This window comes from Nylanderia fulva, unplaced genomic scaffold (genome assembly GCF_048542155.1).
Source record: "Nylanderia fulva isolate GAGA-0341 unplaced genomic scaffold, ASM4854215v1 Scaffold17, whole genome shotgun sequence".
In the NCBI taxonomy this organism is placed as follows: Eukaryota; Metazoa; Arthropoda; class Insecta; order Hymenoptera; family Formicidae; genus Nylanderia; species Nylanderia fulva.
This window is the reverse complement of record NW_028189945.1, coordinates 4,241,950-4,262,051: the sequence shown is the minus strand read 5'-3', so window position 1 is coordinate 4,262,051 and position 20,102 is coordinate 4,241,950. Positions and strand designations below refer to the sequence as shown.

The window sequence follows — 20,102 nt, the reverse complement described above, 5'->3', positions numbered from 1 at the left end:
CTTCCCGATCTGTTTCAAGGACTCGAAAACCGTTCGAGGAAATCACTCGTGCAAGGTAAGATCGCTTAAATTAATAAATTAAACAGGTTTATTTCGTAAATTCGGACATGTACAAGAAACGTAACATAAAAAAATAATTCGCATCATAATCGCGTAATCTATAGTGAAACTCGCATTCGTCCTGTAACACTTATCATTAACTATAGTTGACTTTATTTGCTCGAGTGTCTTACAACATAACAATCGATACGATGATGATAGTGACCAGATTTATCACGGAGATATAAAAAATTCCAGAAGAACCAGACGTGTTCCTAAATTCGGTACAAGTTGTGTCGTTTATTTCCGGTAATGCCGTGTAATTTGGGAAGGTCTGAATATCTGTCGGCTGAAACAGAAATGAAAAAATTATAAAAAATATATAACAATAGCAATAAAAAATTATATATATGCAAAATTATAAAAATTGTGAGTTTAATAACTCTTTCTGGTATATATACATATTAGAAAAACATATATTATATAATAATATTACTATACGTATAAGAATATACAGGTACATATTCTTAGCTATACGTAAATACAATTTTAAATTTTGATTAGAAGTGTTTTAATTGCATTGAGAGATTTTACCAATGCCAATTGGTCGTCTCTTTTTCTGCAGAATGTCATATGTCTGCCGTGATAAAGACTATTTTCTATCGATCTTGCTAGCAATTCTTCCGTCCATGGCAAAGCCAGCATATGTTCAGCCATAGTGCGACCTGGAAATTCATCCAAGAAAACCATTGTTAGAAATATTTTCTAGAATTACGTTTTACATACAATATTTTTATTTATTTATATTTTTGTTCTTTATTTTTTTATTATATATGATATTTACCTCGGAATTCTGCGGGCTCCTCGATAATGAGTCGCGAGAAGACGTCCTCGCTTTCTTTCGTGTGATCTTTCATCGCTCTTAACGCGGACTCAGCTTCTTTAACAAGAGCCTTATCGATATTGTCTGCTGGTCTCCCGAACGGAGAAGCGGCAAGCTGTTGTTCATAAGTCGAAGGCAGAGTCAAGTCGGTTCTGAAAAAGAAATACTAAGTTTAAGCCAAAGTGATAAGATTAATTAATTTTCGATCAAAATAATACTCCATGCATATACAATAAAATTCCAATTTTAAATCTACCTTAATTAATATTGAAAAAATATGTTTTAAATATAATTCTTTTCAATAAACAATTCAATTAAATTAAAAGATTTTTCTTGACAGAAGAATTAATAACGATTTATTAAATTATGATGTGGTCTAATAATACTATGCGAGATAACTCACCCATTCATGAGGAATAGCTTCTCCAAGTAATCCATCGTCATCCCCCTGAAGCTGTGCACGCCGAGGGTCCTGAAGAGATCCTTGACAGGTGTCACGCTATAGCAACCAGCGAGTGATGTCCTGGGATAATGTAGAACGAAGGCCAGACACATTTCCTGGGTAGCCGCATAGCCGCCTAAAGTCGGTTTCGTTCTATTCAAAGTGCCATAAACGCATTCAGCGACGAGCTCGTCCCCACGTAACACCTTCACTTCCTTCTCCAACGTATGAGACTGTTGATAGTCGAAGTCGAAGTGATTGTCCTGGACTATCGTCGGCAATTCTTTACCTCGTCGAATGTGCTTCAAGCTGAGACGACGTCCGGCTAAATGTGAATGCAGGACAACCGACACGATATTGATACCATCCTCGGGGAACGTCTGGAAAAGAAATTTAAATTAACTCTTTTAGTTTCATATATTCTTTACTTTATTATTTTGTTCACGTTATCACGTTATTAATTTTAAATTTAAATGTTTATTTTAACAAAAAATATTCTTATGAAAATATAATTTATATTCTTATAAAAAATATGAAATACTGCTTTCAATTTCCATTTTTCCAACATTACCTTATTGGTGCAATGCGGAGTGCAGTATCCGGCGGTAGCATATTCCTTTTGCTTCGGGGGTACTAAATGAAGAGGGCTAACTGCGACACCGGCCACGAGGATGCCTGCTTCCTGAGGACGAAGTTTCGGAGTCAAGTAGAGTCTTACGCCGCTGCTGTCTTTTACTTTCTTCATGCTCGGGTTATTATAGTGGACTTCCAGCATGTAATACGAGCTCTCGCCGTGTTCCGCTACAGGTATACCGACGTGTTCCGGCATCCACTCCCCTGTGGAATATTTTACTTTTATTAAACTACTTATTGAACAAAATTGTTAAGCAATATAATTTGTCGCTCGAAAGCTTCTTCTCTCGATTTCTCTTTGACGCGGGTAAGATTGCAGAGTAAATAACAGCTTCGCCAACATTTTGAACGTATTTTGGCGGAGAATTTTGTGCAAATTCTCTCGTCGAGGGGGACAGAGACTCGATCGTGGCTTCAACATACTTTGTCTTCACTTTGTAGATAATTTACCTTTACTACCACGAGCCCAAGCGAGGACGGGTTGTAGACACGATTCCCATACTCGTGGCATCGTCGGACTGTAGCAAGGGGCACCCGACATCCTGGCATGCTCGCCGAGGATCGACGACGTCGATGCGCACTCGTACAGGATCACGTGATGGACCAGATCCTCGTTGGCCTTCTCCACGAGCGGCGTGTACTGAAATTATAAACGCGATGAGTTCAATATTTCACATCTCATTTTTCAAATTTACATGAAAGAACTTTCGATCGAAAATATATATTTTAGCTTGATTCGAGCAAAGTTTCACAGTGGGAAGCTTGGGAACAGTCGCAAGATCGCATTGACAGTCGGCGAACGTTCCGGTACACGCAGTGACATCATTCCGGGTCTTTGCTTTATTCTAATGACGTCCACGTCGTGCGACGTCCGGCATGAATGATCGTGATTCGTGAAGCACATACGAATCAGGCCCAACCTTTTGCATTCCCGGGACTTATTCTTTCCTCGAGAGATTCGCGTCTACTTGAGAAACCTGTAGCGAAAATTTGCATCGCCGTGTACTGACTTACCCCTATCATGTGATGTTTTTCTCTCAGCGAGGAGGCCTTGAAGATCTTGCACCAGTAGATGGTGTCCGTGTCGACCACCTCAAACTGTCAAAACGATGATGGTATTAAAATTACAATTCATTAATACGCGCATAGAATTAAGAAAATCGTCGAAACAGATTAATCATTTCTCTTCATTTATTCCTTGGCATTAACTTCGTCAGAATTGATATTATTTTTTATAACGTTAAAATAGTAAGTGAAACCTTTATATTTTTGTTAGCTATAAATAAAGATGAAAATGAGGGTGAAGAATTGTGTATTTCATTACTTTACCTGGTTAAGTTTCACGTCCCAGTGTCGTATATTTCGAGTTTCTCGCGGTGGCGAATGTGCCGCAGCTGTCTTCAGCCTTAGGGCCTTTCCTCCTCGTCTATTCTCGTGCCACATAGCCGTGTTTAATTCTGGATCGGTTGGATGTAGAGCCCACAGTACTCTGACGGTGTCCTCCTGGAATTATACGAACGAACTTCGCTGTTTAAACCGGCAACGATAATATTCATATTAAAATTTAAGATATTAACGATTGGAAAAATTGGATATTTTATTTTGGAAAAAATCTCTATCGCGACAAATAATATTCCAAACGCGGATTACATAGCATGCAATTAGAAGCGGATCGCATTAATCGCCAGAGGGTTGTGCTACGATGAGGGAAGGGAGGTTGGAGGGACAGACGGCATGTTAAATGCCCAAATACCGCCGCGGGAATTCGAAGCAGCGGGGCCTCGGGGTCTCTTAAAAGCTGCGGGGCCCCTGCTTCCCGGGCATAAATCGAAAGAGGGTCCTCCGCGAATTCTACGGAGTCGCGACGGTTGTATAGTAAATCTTCCTTTCGCTTTCTCTTTCTCTCTCGTTTCCTCGGACCCTTTCCTCGAGGATCCCGTTCGAACCGGTACGAACCGCAGTGAGATATGCGCGCAGCAGAACTTGCTTTCTTTGCACGCGTTTTAATTACAGAGTAGCAGATTAGAGGTCGGAAGGTAATTTGGCGTTTGCGAGGCGCGATAAATTTCCGGCCCTCGCTGCGTTAATGCACGCTTGCGAATCATCCTGGCATCCGAATGACTCCTTTCAATTATGTGTAATATTTGAAGTCCCTCCCGGGGAGATTCGGAATCTATAAGATTTATTTTTAATCCAAAGTATGTCTCTCACATTCTCGTGGCAGAGATTTTAATTTTATAAGCGGCTGTTTGTCATTCATAATGTTCACCGTCTACAATATTTTGTGTTGAATTTTTAATTTACAGCAATTATTCGAAGAGGAATATATAATATTGTGTTCATCATCAAGTTAGATATTAACGACTTGTTCTTTTTGTTAATTAATGGAGATATTAATTTTTTAAGGTAGAGCGGGAGACATTTTATAACATTTGAAGAATGAATAATTACTTATATTTAATTATATAACAGAAATGTTAATATGTAATTCATTATTTTATATTTTAATCTTGAGACTTACTGTGAGCCGATGATCCTGAGGGTCGCACGTCTGCCACTTCCTGGCGAACGTGACAGTGGTATGGGTTTCGTTTTGCGAACCACCGAGTACCCTGACATCCTGGGACGTGTCAGTAACCGGTGCGGCCTTCATCTCGATACCATGTGAGTCCTGGAACACGAAGAAGAGAGACGTTAGAATTATCGTCAGGAGGTTCAACGTACCCGTCGAAATAAGATGCCGCGGGCCCCAAAACTCGCTCCTTGTACCTTGGATGAGAAATCGAGAGTTTTATCGGGTCAGGTGAGTGCCAGATGTTTGTATTCGCGGCGAATTGGGACTAGGGACTCCTGTCCGACGCAATTTGTTTCTTCGGCCTTACCTACTTTCTCTTTTACTTTGCTTAAGTAAAGTACGACGAATGTGTCATTTTTTTATATGTCACGCCGCGGTTTTCATTCATGTTTTAAGGTCGAGCAGCCTGAATGACGTATGGTTTGTCACAACAGAGAAAGGATGTTTCATCCATACCTCCGAATGAATCACACTTATGGGTTATTTAATTAATTTGGAATTCATATTTTATTAATTAATTAATTAATTTAGAATTATTATGCCCTTAATAAAAATGTTAAATTAAAAATATACAAAGAATTAAGTAACTTGAATTCCAAAAGGATAGAATATTTTTTATCCTTATTCAAAAGTTTAAAATATTTGCAAGAAAAAAATAATTTTACCAAAATCTTTTCTACAAAAAAAAATTGATTAAGAATTTATCAAAAACTCTGCGGAATTATGTGACAAATCCGGTCCACACCTTGCATGTACGCGGTTGCGATTTTATGAAGAGATGTCTAAAATCACGGGCCAATATTTCAGTGCCCGGCGAGAAGGCGGCAAGACTTTGAAAAGAAAAGAAGGAAGCGAGATTCCCCCAGCTGTTATGGTAGCGCACGCGAATAAGGGAGGCAGGCCGCAGGCGTTTAGGTCCGTTGGGCCCCGGTTACGGTGGGTCGCACCCTGACGTGCGCGGAGCGAGAGCGGCGAAACCCTGAAAGGGAAGTCTCCTTCCTGCTCGTAATGAATCCAAATAATTGCCGCGGCGTCGTCATGCCTGGTGGAGTACTACGTGTCTCGTAACGAGCACGTGTAGAAAGGAAATAGTAATAAGTGCGTCTCGCGAAACGTTGCGAGGAGCCGGCGGAAATGTGAATAAGGAAAGATACGAAAGAGGGATGAGGGCGGGAGGGAGATGCTCTCATCACCATTAAAATGATCTGCAAAGTATTTGTATCTCTGCGCATTTTGTACTTTAAAATTATATATTTTCGTCTCGCTGTGATTATTGTGCTATCATGGCCGTCTGCAGAAGGCGGTAAGAGGGAGCATTTGCTCTCCTTTTGAAAGAAATACTGGAATTTATTTATGTATTTAAAAATGAAAATATAACAAATTAACAAAAAAATTAAATTAAAAAAATTAAGCATAAACAAAAAATTGAAAACTAAAAAATTAATTATGCTCCCTCCTGGAAAAAATCCTGCAGACGTCCATGGTATTGCTGACATTTTATACGCTGTATTTTCATCACTTTAACGAAAACTGTACACTGAAAAAAAATTATAAAATTAATAAATATTTATTTCAATATTTGCCTAATAAATCATTTATTTAAAACAAACAAATGTCTACCTGTTTTGAAAAGGATTTTCTTATATCAAAGAAATGATTTATTAGGCAGTATTGAAATAAATATTCGAATTCAATACATTTTTTTCAATGTAACAATGTTTATTTGTTGTCTATATATTTTTAACATACCAAGATATGCGCCTAAAAAAGTCAGAGATTATTATTAAATATAAAACAGAAGAAAGGATTATACATATATTATAAATCTTCAATAAAAATAAGGATCACTCTTTCATTTTTCTCTTCAAACTTTTTCGCAGTGACTTCATGTGTGAATATATGATTTTCGATCTTCGAGTATATAGATAAGTGGGATTAATTACAATCAGTTCCGTTAACGGGGAACAACCCGAACGTCCGGGTGTCATAATAATACGCGTGCATAAATCTTGCCGGAAGGCTACGAGAATCTTTTTTTTTATCTCGATCACAGTGGTATAATAGCATCGCAATTTCGTAGGGTTCAAGTGCGTTCTCACGAAGTTCGCGACGGTTTTCTCATGGCATCCGGATATTCTCATCGCCATCAGGCTAATTAATACGGTCCTCGCGTTGTTCGGCGATTAAAAGGTCTGAGATCCAAAAAGAAGGCCGTTTTTTAATTTATTCGATCGTTATCGAAAAATTGATATTTCACAACTGAGTCTATCCTTCAACGTGTGAGAATCTCACGCTAATTTTTAACAGTAAATTTGAGTCATTTGCATATCTCGGCAGTCCCTTTTGTAATTTCACACTAGAATAAGTTATTTCGAGACACAAGATCGAGCCGTAAAGGCAATAACTAATTAAACTAATTTATCGAGAACAATTCTAAGCAACATAGGTGATTCGCGTCTGGGAAATTAATTATTTCGAAAACTAGAAAAAATTCAAAAGAAAAAGAGAAGAGGAAACTCCATCGAATTCTGATGATTGATTATCGCGATTGTCTGTATCGAAAGAGAGGGAGGAGATGAAAAATGCCGCAAAGTGGCTCGTTAGACGAAAATATTATGCAAATGATCCGCCGAGATGTGAGCCGGCTCTCGACATAGACACCTGATTTTCTGCGATTGTGAGTCACGACGCCGCTGACAACGACGTGTCTCGTGTTCCCGACTTAAAAACGGGTTCTCTCACGGTGCAGGATAACGAATGCGTCCACGATGTCATTATCGCGATCATCCTCGCGCGAAGAGCTACTGTTCGAGGTTCGTTAGTCGCTCCAGGATGTATAGTCGATGAATCGATGACTTTATCGATGCGATGAGAAAGAGGAGAGAGAAAATTGCAATTTAAATCCAAGTCAGGATTCAGGACCCAAGAGAAGAGAATCGAGAGGTGTTTTCGATCCACTTGGCACGCACGCCTGCGAGACGCGGAAAATTAATTCGACGGATGTGACGTCACGCTCGTTCTTCCTGCGAGAGTCGCACGCGAGTATCTGCTCGCGAGGTGTTCCCAAGATATACGGGCAAGGATACGAATCCTTGAGCGGTGACGCGGATCCTGGCTCCGCCGCGAGACATTCTTTCTCACCGCATATCTAATCAACTTTTTATTTATCTATCGCAATGTGAGATTCACGAGGCATCGCCATAAGTGTGACCTGAGCCAAGGAGATAAAAAAAGGATCTTTTCTAGTTTTTCTAAAGAATCGTAACCTGCTTTAAAAATCTGCTATAAATTGCGAAGAGATACTGCATCATAAGTTATTCATATCAGGATTAACAATAAGATCGGGATTAAGATCGGGTCCGTCGAGAGATCGAAGATCCTTCTCGGGTGACGCTTCGACAAGGGAACAAAAACAGAATGTCGGGGGACGCATCGTTTTCCCGCGGTTTTTTCGCTTCGCACACAATGCGTGTCTCGTATGAATGCCGATCGCGTATATTTTTATAGAAATATACGCGAGATCCCGAAATCCCGGTCGCAAAATATTCCGTATGGAATGTTTTTCCGTAAGATAGATCGTAGCGTCCACAAAAAAGGAAACGTGCGTTGTCGCTTTGTGCCCCGAAAACGGTTCCCATGGATCCCATGGTCCTGGAGAAAAAGGAAGGAATTTCTTCGAAGAGGCGCCACTAGCAGAACGATGTTCGCCAGGTGTTTTGATGGTAGCCTCTTCTTCATTTTTTCTTCCTCTCTCTTTCTTGCACTTTGAAATATATGTGCATTTGGGTCGCTCTTCCCTCTCGTTCCTTTCCCTTCCTTATTCTTCCACTCCTCTTTTAGCTTAGCTTGCTTCTTTACATCTTGCTCTTGCCTGCACCTTTCTCTTTCTTTCTTTCTTCTCGCTTGCTCTTTCGCTCCCGACTCGTTGGTGAAACCAACCGCACTGTCTGTTTTTCTCTCTTCTTCACATGTATTTGGTACCTTACCTTTTCCCCTTCTTTCCGAATCTCCTTTTTACCACCTGGCAGAACAGCAGCTGGTAGCAGTTCGCTCCTCGGGGAGAAGGGATAAAGGATTTCTCTGTCCTTCGGGAACTCCGAAGAATCGACGTGGTGATCGGTGATATTTGCTCAAATTATTATGCTTACAGATTTGTAACTCGTGTAATTTGGTTGTATTATTGTAAAGAGATCAAACGACAAATCTGTTTAATTGTCTGATTAAAATTAATTATTTTTATTAATTATTTATTATTAATTAAAATATATTATTACCAGAAAATTATATTAAAACATTTATTTATCATAGTAATTATGTAAAAAATTAATTTAACTAGCTGAAGGGATAATAGTGCTTTTTATCTTGTTTTTGAATATATTTTAATAGTACTATACACTGAAAAAAATGACTAAATTAATACGTATTTAGTTCAATACTGCCAAATAAATCATTTATTTGAAATAAATAAATATTTATTTGTTTTGAAAAGGATTTTCTTATATCAAATAAATATTTTTCATATCAAATCAATATTATCAGTTTCAAATAAATGATTTATTCGACAGTATTGAAATAAATACTGATAAGAATTAACTAAATTTTTGTTCAGTGTACACAATATACTTAAATATTTTTTTAATGCTTACGAGCCAAACTGAGCATTAAAAAATCTACAATAATATTAAAAGTATCGAAATAAAGCAGCGTTGTAGAACCTACACGGAGAAAATGTTCCCTTAGAATTTACCCTGAAAATCATGGTAATCGTGGACAATATGGTATTGGAAGAATCTTATAAGAGTTTTTCTGATTAATATTTACCACAATAAAAATATTAACAGGTCCATAGTAAAATTAATCGAGTATATTTTATATCTTATTGTGCTAGATATTAATATTGTTATTGTGGTAAATATTAATCAGAGAAATTTTTATCAAATTCTTGCAATATCATATTGTCCACGATTACCATGATTTTCAGGGTAAATTCCAAGAGAAAATTCTCTCTGCGTACATTTAGAAATGATTATTAGAGAGGAAATCTCGCAGTTTGCCCCGTTCGTTTTTGATTTCTGAACTGATTTACTTAGTCTGCCTTCGAGACAGAGAAATGATGATTATGCCGAGCTTTTTAGTCGCAATTCCGGTCCCGGTTCTCACGTGTCGGCGCGGCGTCGGAGAAGCCGCGCGTACGCGGTTAAGCGCAATTACGCGCGGCGAGTCGTTAAGGCTCATCGTGGCCGGTTTTACGAGCGGTTACGCGGAATAATAATCAACGAATTAAAATGCGGTTGGAAAGCCCCTCGTTCGGGAGACGCCTGCTCGGGGGTGCGCGCGTCCCCCGCAATTTGTTCGGCGGACCGCTTAACGATTCTCGCGGTTACTACTTTAATCGCACGCGGAGATAGAATTCCTGCTCTCATCGGTCGCACCGATCGACTTAAAGACGCGCTTTAAGTCAAGAGAGAATCTTCAGCTCCGACAAAATGAATATTTTTTCGTATATTTCTTTCTCGCAATTATTTTATTATTAAAACAATTAGAACTCTAAAAAAAATTGATGAGATGCTGTGCCATTAATTAAATAATATATAGAATATGTGCAGTTATCTTTTCGGCGTAAATCAAGGCTTACTTGTTTGAAACAACGAGTTTTAAACGATTTTAGAAATTCTGTGTTTTCGACATTTCGAAATAATCGAGAACTAGGTAAAACTTTCGTTGGAACATGAGAGTGCTTCTGCGAACCAGTTTCTCGGCGGTTCGACAGCCAGTAACAGCGCTAATTCGCTCTCTTTTTCTGAGCGTTGTTTTCTGGCCTGGAGGCGAGGCGGAACCCGAAAAAAGGGGGTCCGTATAACTCTCATCAAGCCGCTACGTATTACCGGTAAGTATACCAAGTAACGTCAGTATGATAAAAAAAAAATGAAAAGAAAAACTTGTGGTAAACAAAAAGGAAGAAAGACGTTTTCGTGGTTATTTAGGACGTTAACTCTAAAGTTGTTATCTTGATATCAAGCTGTCTTGTAACGGAGATGAAAACTTCCGCGCTCTCTCTTTTATATTTATTTTTTCTATCAAATTTTTTATTAGTTGTATTCCATAAAAAAAATGTCGAAATATCTCAGAATTATTTTATGTATCAGAGTTTTAAACCGTAGGAATTAAATCGACGAGTCTTTCCTTTTTAAGATTAATATTGGTGCTTACAAATTTTTTAAAATTAATTTTTATGCACGGTGCATATTTTTTCTGATTTTTAAGAGAAAAGCTGATCTTGTTTCGATATGAATAAAATAAGAATTTTTATAAGTTTTACAAATGTGTTTAATTAAATATAAGTAATTATTTTCTTTCGTTATTTTTACAAATTTTTACTTTTACAATATTATATCTCTGTGCTTCTAGTTTCTGGTATCAAGAAGTTTCGACATCAGATATTACTTGCAGACCGGTTTACGTATAGTATTGCCTACTAAAAGCTTATCTCAAAAAATTCAACGAGTTTACCATCTCGATGGAATCATTTAATGTGATAACTTAGATAACGTTAACACTTTTTATAACCGGAAAACATGATTTCAAATAGCTCGCAACATTTAAATGTCGCTACCTCTATTAATTACAAATTTTTTAATTAATCCAATATTACTGTGGGGTGTTCTCTCCAGTTTACGGCAGGTTGTTACAGACGTTGTAAAGTATCGGGCTCTCGCAAATCCGAAGAGCGGATTACGAGAAGAGAGAGAGAGCACGGAGGAGATCGCGGTAAGAAACGATAATTCAGCTACGTGATTCCGAAGGGTAGTTCACTGAGAGTGAACAAATGGCACGATACGGACGATATTTTATTTGACCAGAATGGACCGGTTCCGCGATGGGAGAATTGTAAATCATTTGGCTGGGTTATGCGAAGAATTCTGGAATAAGCGCCTCGTCCTTCCTTTATTAATAATGCCTCCTCGGTGTATCCGCTCGATTGATTTTATAATCGATACTTCCGTCCGACGTGCCTTCTCTGGTCCCCGCTTATGTTATACCTTATTTGGAATAAGAAGACGCAAGAAAAAAATTCGGCACGGTATTTCTCAGAAATTTGATCGAATATACATTTCATTAAATTTTTCTTTCTCGAGAACAATACATTAATTTTAGATATTTCTCGAATATACATTACTAAAATGAAAAGGCAGCTTCGTACAAAAAAAGAACGATTCTTATTAAGTTCGAAGAAACACCGACTGAAATATACGTTACCAAGCACCAGGTTAATCTTAATCCGTGAAATATTCTTCTCCGGTCGAAAGGGAATTTCCTTTCGTCTTCTTTTCGTCGCCGCAAAGAACCGCGGTGTAATGCGTGAAACGAGATAAAGCGGTGGAACCGACCGGACGACTTCCACGACACGAAGAAGAAGAAGAAGAAGAAGAAGCGAGGTAAGGGAGCAATGATTAGCGCGAAGACGGATCAGATAGACAAATTCTCTGGCAAATTCCTTGGTTTCCTCTTTGTACGGCGGATAATACACTGTACCATAGGTGTCCGCAGAGGGAGGCAAAAAGGGGCATTTGCCTCCCTTGGAATTAGATAATAATCTTTAAGGTTTGCCAGTAATAAAAATCTTTCCTCAATGGTAAAAGTCGGCCAAAACTGGCAATCTTTTATTATAAATAATTAATTAAAATACAACGTTGAGCAGTGACTAAGATTCTTGCTAACTGTTAACATCTATTTATTTCTTGCTTACTTCTGTCAATTTTACATTGTTCATTAAAACAATGGTGAATATTGTCGGTGGTATGCAGTGAATTTGATTTATTGTATTAATTTATTATGCATTTACGTTTGATTTACTTGAAAAGGGCTGCAATGACAGCCGAAACGTTATATTTTAATTAATTATTTATAATAAATGATTGCCAGTTTTGGTCGACTTTTACCATTGAAAAAAGATCCCTTGGAATTAGTCAAAATTTTTATATATCTTTGTATCGTCATCAAATTTTTTTACATGCAATTGCCCTCCTTGGAATCAGTAAAAAAATTAAGCATGTTCTACTTTTGAATAAACCCTGGAACGTATTTGCATATTTAATATAAAAAGAAGAAAATAACATAATAAAAATAAAATTTAATAAAAAGAAAGATAAGAAAAATGAAAAGCAAACAAATCATGCACCGTCCTGGAAAAAATTCTGCGGACGCCCATGATCCTGTACCCCATAGGTTGCAGGCGTAAACATCTTTGTTGTTGACGCCTAAGTTCTACGGCGTAGCTGTACGCAATAACACCATAAAGTCGAGCAGCTGCCTGACCCACCTTTGGGGCACATTCGAAGATATATATAAATTACCGAGACGCTCTTTCTACCTTTCGCTTCTCTTTCACATCCACACCTTTTCCGCGCCGCTAATCGTGCTATTAATACACGCTACCGGCGTGACGAATCCTTATTGCACCTCGAGGCTTGCTATCTACGATTTTTCACCATTACAGGTAAAAATATATCTTTCAAACTTTTGCCTCTTACATTTACAAATAATTTATTTACTTTGATAATTAAATTAATGATAATTATTAAATAATAAATTACACAGCGAAAGAAGTATCTTTTTTCCTATCAGATTAGTCGCATTAATTTTGGTGTTCTTTTATTTAAGAATTTTTTAACGCGACGCGATAATCATTAATCACCACTAATCCGGCTATCATCCAAGACACGTTAGGGATTTTATTTTTGCGTTTCTTCGGCATGTACGCTGCGCTTTGTGAGAAGATAGCGGCCGAGTATATCCGCGCGGGAGAGGTCGACGTTGAAGTGGAATTGGAAAAGAACGAAAACGTGTTGGCCGGTGGTAGAAAACGAAGAAGAGGGCTCTCGTCCGGGATAATGAGAAAAAAATCGCAGCGAAATCTGGTAGGAGAAGGTGGTGGCAGAGGAAGAAGAGACGAATGGAGGAAGAAGGAGGCTCCGTCCATGCACCGTTGCGCTCGACTGTCCGTCCGTCTGTCCGTGGACGTCCTGAACGGACCCTGAAGAGACCCGCCGGGACCAGAGACGGGGATGGACGGATCGCAGATTACGTGCATTTCAGATTCGCTCGTGCAGCGACTCTGTATTTCCCGGCGCGGTAATAAATTACGATCGTAATCGTCGTGTACATACGCACGCATTGTCGGTCACGCTGGACGACTCTGGACGACTCTGCGGATTGTAACCAGCTGGCTGCCGACGAGATCCATTCACCGGCGAATCAATAGCGATTCATTAATTATCCGATTTTACTTCGCGAATTCCTTCCGATCAGAGGACATCCGAAGGGTGTCCAGCAGACTCAAGGAAAAAAATTCCCTGACCTTTTAGTATTATTTTTTCCAAATATATAATTTGCATATATCTGTATGATAAATCAATTAAATGTTAAATCATGAAATCCTTGAGATATTTTTCTCAACAATGAAAAGGTTCGGAAGTTAAAAAAAAAAACAAAAATTTCAATCTGCATTATGTACGATAATCGAAACAAACGTGTCACTATAAACTATTTAGATTTTTAACAACACAGAAAATTCGCGTGCTGAGAGTCAAGGAAAAGTTTATATTTATTTAATGAAAAATGTCAAATTATTGAGACAAATGTAGAATAATGTGAGAAAATCCAGATAAATAGTAAAATTTCCTGACTTTACCCTGACAATTTCTAAAACTCCCTGACAATGCCCGGTTTTCCAGATTTCCCTGACCGCTAGACACCCTGAAAGGATGTTCAGATGTCCTCTTGGATTAGGCATCCTGCTCGATCGAGACATAATTAAATCGCAGATTTAACGATCCACTTTTTGATTTTGATTTTCTAATTTAATTCCCTTCAACTCACTCCCTAATTCAAGCGCATACTTTACTTGCATTCACCTTTTAATCCGCGGAACCTATTAAGAGGTCCCGCTATGTCGGCCGATTCTTTCGGAGCTTTCAGGGTCCGAGGTATCGCGTATTTCGATTATATATGTATATGTATACACATATGCACACATATAGCCCCATCGTTTCACTGGACCCGAGTCTATCTTTTCGTTCTTCTCCGCAGCGAAGATGCTCGAAGATTCGCGCACGGCCCCCCCGTCGACGATGTCTGGAGGCCTTGACTGGGCCCTCTCTTTGCCCTTTCGTCCCCGATCTTCGCACACGGCCACGCAAAATTCACATACGCAACCCTTATATCCACATCGAGTGTGTATATCCTTCGCCGCCGGCGCCTTCAGCCTCCGGGCCGGCTGAATCCGAGTTTATGTATATGCATCACGTGTGCATCGGTGCAACAGGTATGATATTTGTCAAACGCGAATTTCTTTATGAAACATCATGCGCATGTTATATACCTATGTGTATACATATATGAACACGTCGGGTTACCGTCAACGATAACAAATTGTCGTCTCAACGGGAGGCCTCTGCGCGCCGATTATGATGCTCGCGATTAAAAACGCCTTCTTGTTTCTAGTAAGAAAAAAAGTTGATTTGCATCGATCATTGCGCAGCGCTGTAGCTTTTAAATTATAGTATTATATATTAAATAAAAAATTTATAGATTGCGTAATATTTAAAAAATTATATATATATAGGTCGCATTGATTTAATATATATTTTATTGAAAATATATTTCTACAAATATAAGAGGTAGATTTATATTCTTTGTCAATTGTCAAATTTTTTATAAATTTGCGAGCAGTGTTGTGCTTAGATGATTTAAAAATTAACTAGATGAAGATGAGATAAAAATATATGTAAATTTATCTTAACTAAGATGAAGATAATTTTGTTTCAAATATATCCAGATAAAAGACAAAATTATACAGCGATTCATCTAGATAACTTAAATTATTTTTAAGACCGCTTATGTAAATACATTGCAGTTATAAAAAAATGTAAATTATAAAAGGAATATAAAAATATATTTTCATTGATAAATTTCTATCGCTTACTGCTTGAATTCTACTACTTAATAAAAATACTTAAGTATTTTTACGTGACTATTGACTCTAAATCACAAATTATCTGAACATTATTCTACATAATTTAATAAAGATAACACTTTTTATTATCTAAGATGGAGACATAGATAATACATATTTTTATTATCCATAAATATAAAAATAAGATGACGCCAAAATGTTATCTAGATGATATAATTTTATTTAGATAGTTTTATTAGATAACAAGAAACACTGCTTGCGAGAAAGAGCACGATATAATTACCTGAAGACGTTTCTATTAATTTACGCAAATTACGTAATTATAATTTACAATGACGAATTATCTTTACGTTGATGAGGCACATATAAGGTCCGTCTCGTCGGAAGATTTACAATTCATCAAGGTAAGAAGGGCACGCGAGGGTAGATCGATCGCGTATACGCGTCGAAGAAACGCGCGGCGAGAGGTCGGACGTAAATTTATCACGACGTTATCTCGTCCGTTGTGGAACCGCGTTCGTTAATTTTATCCCGACCCTTTCTTGGATCCGCGCCTCTCTCCTTCCTCGCCGATTCGTGCCTTTCCTTCGCCATCCCTCGTCCCTTTCTTTCGTCTCACCCTCTTTTCTTCCAACCCTCTTGCCCGAGTTGGGTCGAGATCAGGTATAAAATCGACTCACGAAAATTCGAAGTCGATGGAAAACCGCCGTTCGTTCGTTCGAATTTTTATTTCGGATGACTCTAAAAAAGACTCGTCCGGGTATACATCGCGTGACTCTCGTGAAACCGCGTTTTGATCTTTTTCCTGGCGAGAAGACGAGGCGCGAATTTGCTCTGAAGAAAAGAAGAATTTTTGCGAAAAGAGGGTTTACAATCTGGACAATAAATGTAAGAGTCCCCGATGCGGTAAAAATAGAATCAATTCGTCTTAGGATGGAAGAAAAACGCAGAAGAAAAGGATGCTGTTACGAAGTCGAATAATAGTAATACAAGAAATTGCCGAGCAAATTCCGCGTTTTTAGCCTCCGCGTGTTAAACGGAGGAGGGAAAAGGAAGGAATTCCTTGAGGCCGAGCGTCGTCAAGCGTAATGAATATAAATTTAATTAAGATTAGGATTTCGGAGAAGAGGATAGGGTCCGGGCCGAAGCAGGTTCTGCGGACCTTCATCGTTTAGTCCTCGTCTCTCCGCTGGGTTCTCTGGTACCTGGTCACCAATTAAAACGTCTCGTGCCACTTTTTTTCCGAAATTTTAATTGTCACGCGATGATTATCGCTCTACACTATAATAAATTATAATTATGCGAGCCATTATTTTTGCCCACATCAAAATTATATTATTACTGACGGGCGTATAATTTCTCTTTAGCGGGTTTACCGTCCTACGCATTTTTCAAAGCCTACCCGCGATACATCGATATGACGAAGACGAAGACAGCTTCATCGGACGTCGTGACGTCGCGTTAATTAACGTTTCTCATTAATACGATTCGGTATTGCGTGAGCAGGCTTCGAAAGCTATTTCGTCGCTCGAAACGGAGAGAGATGCGGCTCGGAGCTAGTCCTGATACTCCTTTTGATGTTTCTCCCCCCATATATCGGAACCTCGCGCAGGTCCTTCAAGCTCGACCTCCCTTTCTGCTCCGGCCGCCTTCTTAATCTTCCTTTAATTCCCCGGCTTTCTCGTTTCTTTAATTCCTTTTTCCCTTCCTTTCGTTTTCTTCAGTGCTTCTTCCATTCTTCTTCTTCTTCTTCTTCTTCCTTCATCTCTCCACCTCGCTCTCCTCTCTTTGTTGTCGCCCCCTTTTTGTATACCTATCTCCCTGCTTCGTAGCCTTTCGCCGGCTCTTTTCGCCGGAGAGAGATATGCGCCGACAGGTTTCGAACTGTCTCGTGGGGAGCTGTTTCGGCGTGAAATCAAGCCGAGGAGTTTGTTTCTTCCTCCTTGCTTTTTCCTCTCGAACATCTCCGATATTGACGTGTCGTCGTCAAGAGCAATCAAGATTATGTGTTGCCATATACGATTGACATATATTACAAGTTCTACTTTATATACACGCGTATTTACAAAAATAGCAGTTTTATCGTATTTTATATTATTTTATATTTATTTTAGATTAAAGATATTTTATTCCAATTAATTACGGTTAATTATCCTGTAGACCTCTCGAAAAACTTCTTTGACAGAATTTTATAATTTGTATCTCTCCTCTCTCTTCTCCTCTCGCGTCTATTTTCTATAATAATTCTGACGAACTGTACTTTCATTTAATCGTTATGTGACTCACAAAGATAATCGAAGAAAAAGTGTCGAGATCAAGATGTGTTGCGCAATCGATAGACGATAAGAAGAAAACGAGTACTTCCCACACGATTGAATGACGAGACAGCGATCCATTAGTTCATCTAGTTAGATCGCGATCGTTTCATTAATCCTTGTTCGCATTCTCATACCTATACACAAGTCACTTTTTGCGCGACGACCGCGTTAATTTCATTTCGCAATCGCATGAAAATAATTTTTCGCGTATATAAAGCATCATGGGGAAAAATTATTTATGAAAATATATTTACATATTTTAATAAAAGTAACTAATGTTTCAGGAAATTAATTATTTGAACAAAAAATAGTTTCAGAAAAATTGATATAATAATTATAAAGGATCAATAATCACGAGAAAAAAATTATTTATGAAAATATTTATATATTAATTTACTTTTGAATAAATTTTTCAATTAAAATAACTATTATTTCAGGAAATAATTATTTGAACAAAAAATCGATAATAAATAATGTATTCCAGTGTATGCGTTAATAATGTAATATCATTACAACTACATATAAGAAATTGTAGCAAGAATTCGACAATATAGACATGTGTGACTCTAGCTTAGTCAGCAGGTTAAAGTTATGCAGCTCCGATACCTTTTTGTACGGCGAGGACCGCGAGGCCCTATCTTTTCTTTCCTATCGATCAATCTTATCATTGTGACATCGGAATAAAGTCCAGCAGGAAACTTACCAGCAGATTGACAACGCCAGTGTGATCGTCCACCCAAGCGAGTAAGATGTCTGCGCCCATCATATGGCTCTTCTCGTTGAAGCCGATGCCGACATAGCCCAGGGTCTTAGCAGTGACCCTAAACGTCACTTCCTCGTTGTCCGAAGGATCCCACTCGAGGATCACGTCACCGTCCTCGTCCAGCTTCTCGTACCTGGTGAACTTTGGCGCTTTGGCATTAAATACTCCTCGATTATTTCCACCTTCCTTCGCGCTTCTTGCGAATCTCATCTTCTTGTCCTCGATGTGATTCTTCATTGACTTTTCCGTGAGAGGAAAATACTTCTTTGGTATCGGGTTTTCCAACAGTTTCGGTATCCTTTTGAAACTTGGATCATCGAATGGTTTCAGATTAATTCGCTCGTTCTCGCTGATGATTTCAAAGTCCAAACTCTCCTTGTTGTTCTCCATTTCTTCGGGATCCTCCAAGTTTTCCGCTGAAATATCTCCTGCAAATTCTAGAGGTTCGACGACGAATTTTCCGACATCAGTTTGATTCTCACGAACGATCGGAGGTTCGTTGTTCCTCAAGTCTTTAACGATGCTAGATGCTGTCGATTTCATCGTTTCCTCAGGATCTTTAGAATCTTGCATCGTATTCGAGAGCATTTGGTGTTGATCAGGATTAAGATTCTTCTCTTGTTTATTCAAATGGTCCAAAGCGTCTTTTATAAAAGAGATTCTCTTCTCTTGTTCATTCAAATAGTCCAAAACGTCCTTTGGATAAGAAATTTCCTTCCAGGCTATCCATTGCTTCCACCACTCTGGCTCCTCCAATCGTATCTTCTTGTAAATTTCCAACTGCGATTCTTCATCCTCGGAGCTCCTTTTTATCCTTCTGGAAACGGGATGTATAGAATGTCGCTTATTACTGTACAATTTTGTCCTCATAGTCTCATCCATGTGCTGAACATAAAGATCCAGCAGATCGCACTTTACGATCCAACATATGATCGATATTACGATCACCCTGAGTAGCAACATCTTCCGCTTCCTGATTCTTCATACGATCATTTAAACAAATTTTGCCGTTTATTTCACTTTTTCAATATTAAGATCATTAATTTATCTTTCTCTTTTTTTCTTTCTTTGTTCTATCAAATCAAATACACACAATCGAAATATTCAATTTATCACTATCATCATTTAATTGTTATACTCGAATTCAATTGTAATCTCTGTGAAATAATTATTTACAAGCATCGTGTGTTCGCAAGCTTCAGAAAAAATTATTTTTTCAGGAATAAAAATTTGTTTTGTTTGATCGGAAAGTTAATTTTGATTAATATCTCGAACTGTATATCTACGCGTGCAAAAGAAGAATGAAGATAACTCGAAATGTGTTAATCACCACCACCTTTTTTCACGATTTTTCGTCAATTCGATTTCTAATACACAGGCCTCGAAAACGATCTTCCTTCATACATGTTGCGCGCACGACAGTTGTGCCGGGACTAATTTAAACACGCGGCTGCTGCTCTGCCCCTGCAGATGC

The 20,102-nt window shown here is 38.4% G+C and overlaps 1 protein-coding gene across 1 annotated transcript; it reads right to left on the bottom strand.

The window, feature by feature from the left end:
* Positions 1 to 65: 65 nt before the first annotated feature.
* Positions 66 to 20,049, bottom strand: LOC114944249 (MOXD1 homolog 1-like). The gene is made up of 10 exons (XM_029320064.2): positions 18,569 to 20,049; positions 4,519 to 4,668; positions 3,327 to 3,500; positions 3,012 to 3,095; positions 2,448 to 2,637; positions 1,936 to 2,201; positions 1,326 to 1,744; positions 884 to 1,074; positions 634 to 764; positions 66 to 388 (listed from the first exon to the last, which is right to left on the bottom strand). The coding sequence occupies exons 1-10, from the start codon at positions 19,589 to 19,591 to the stop codon at positions 230 to 232; spliced, it is 2,787 nt and encodes a 928-aa protein (XP_029175897.2). The 5' UTR covers positions 19,592 to 20,049; the 3' UTR covers positions 66 to 229.
* Between the last annotated feature and the right edge of the window lie 53 nt (positions 20,050 to 20,102).

Coding starts and splice junctions, on each gene's coding strand:
- LOC114944249 (XM_029320064.2), bottom strand. CDS start 19,591: ATGTTGCTACTCAGGGTGATCGTAATATCGATCATATGTTGGATCGTA. Junction 1,745..1,935: donor CTCCGCATTGCACCAATAAG/GTAATGTTGGAA, acceptor TTTCTTTTCCAG/ACGTTCCCCGAGGATGGTAT. Junction 1,075..1,325: donor AAGCTATTCCTCATGAATGG/GTGAGTTATCTC, acceptor TTTCTTTTTCAG/AACCGACTTGACTCTGCCTT.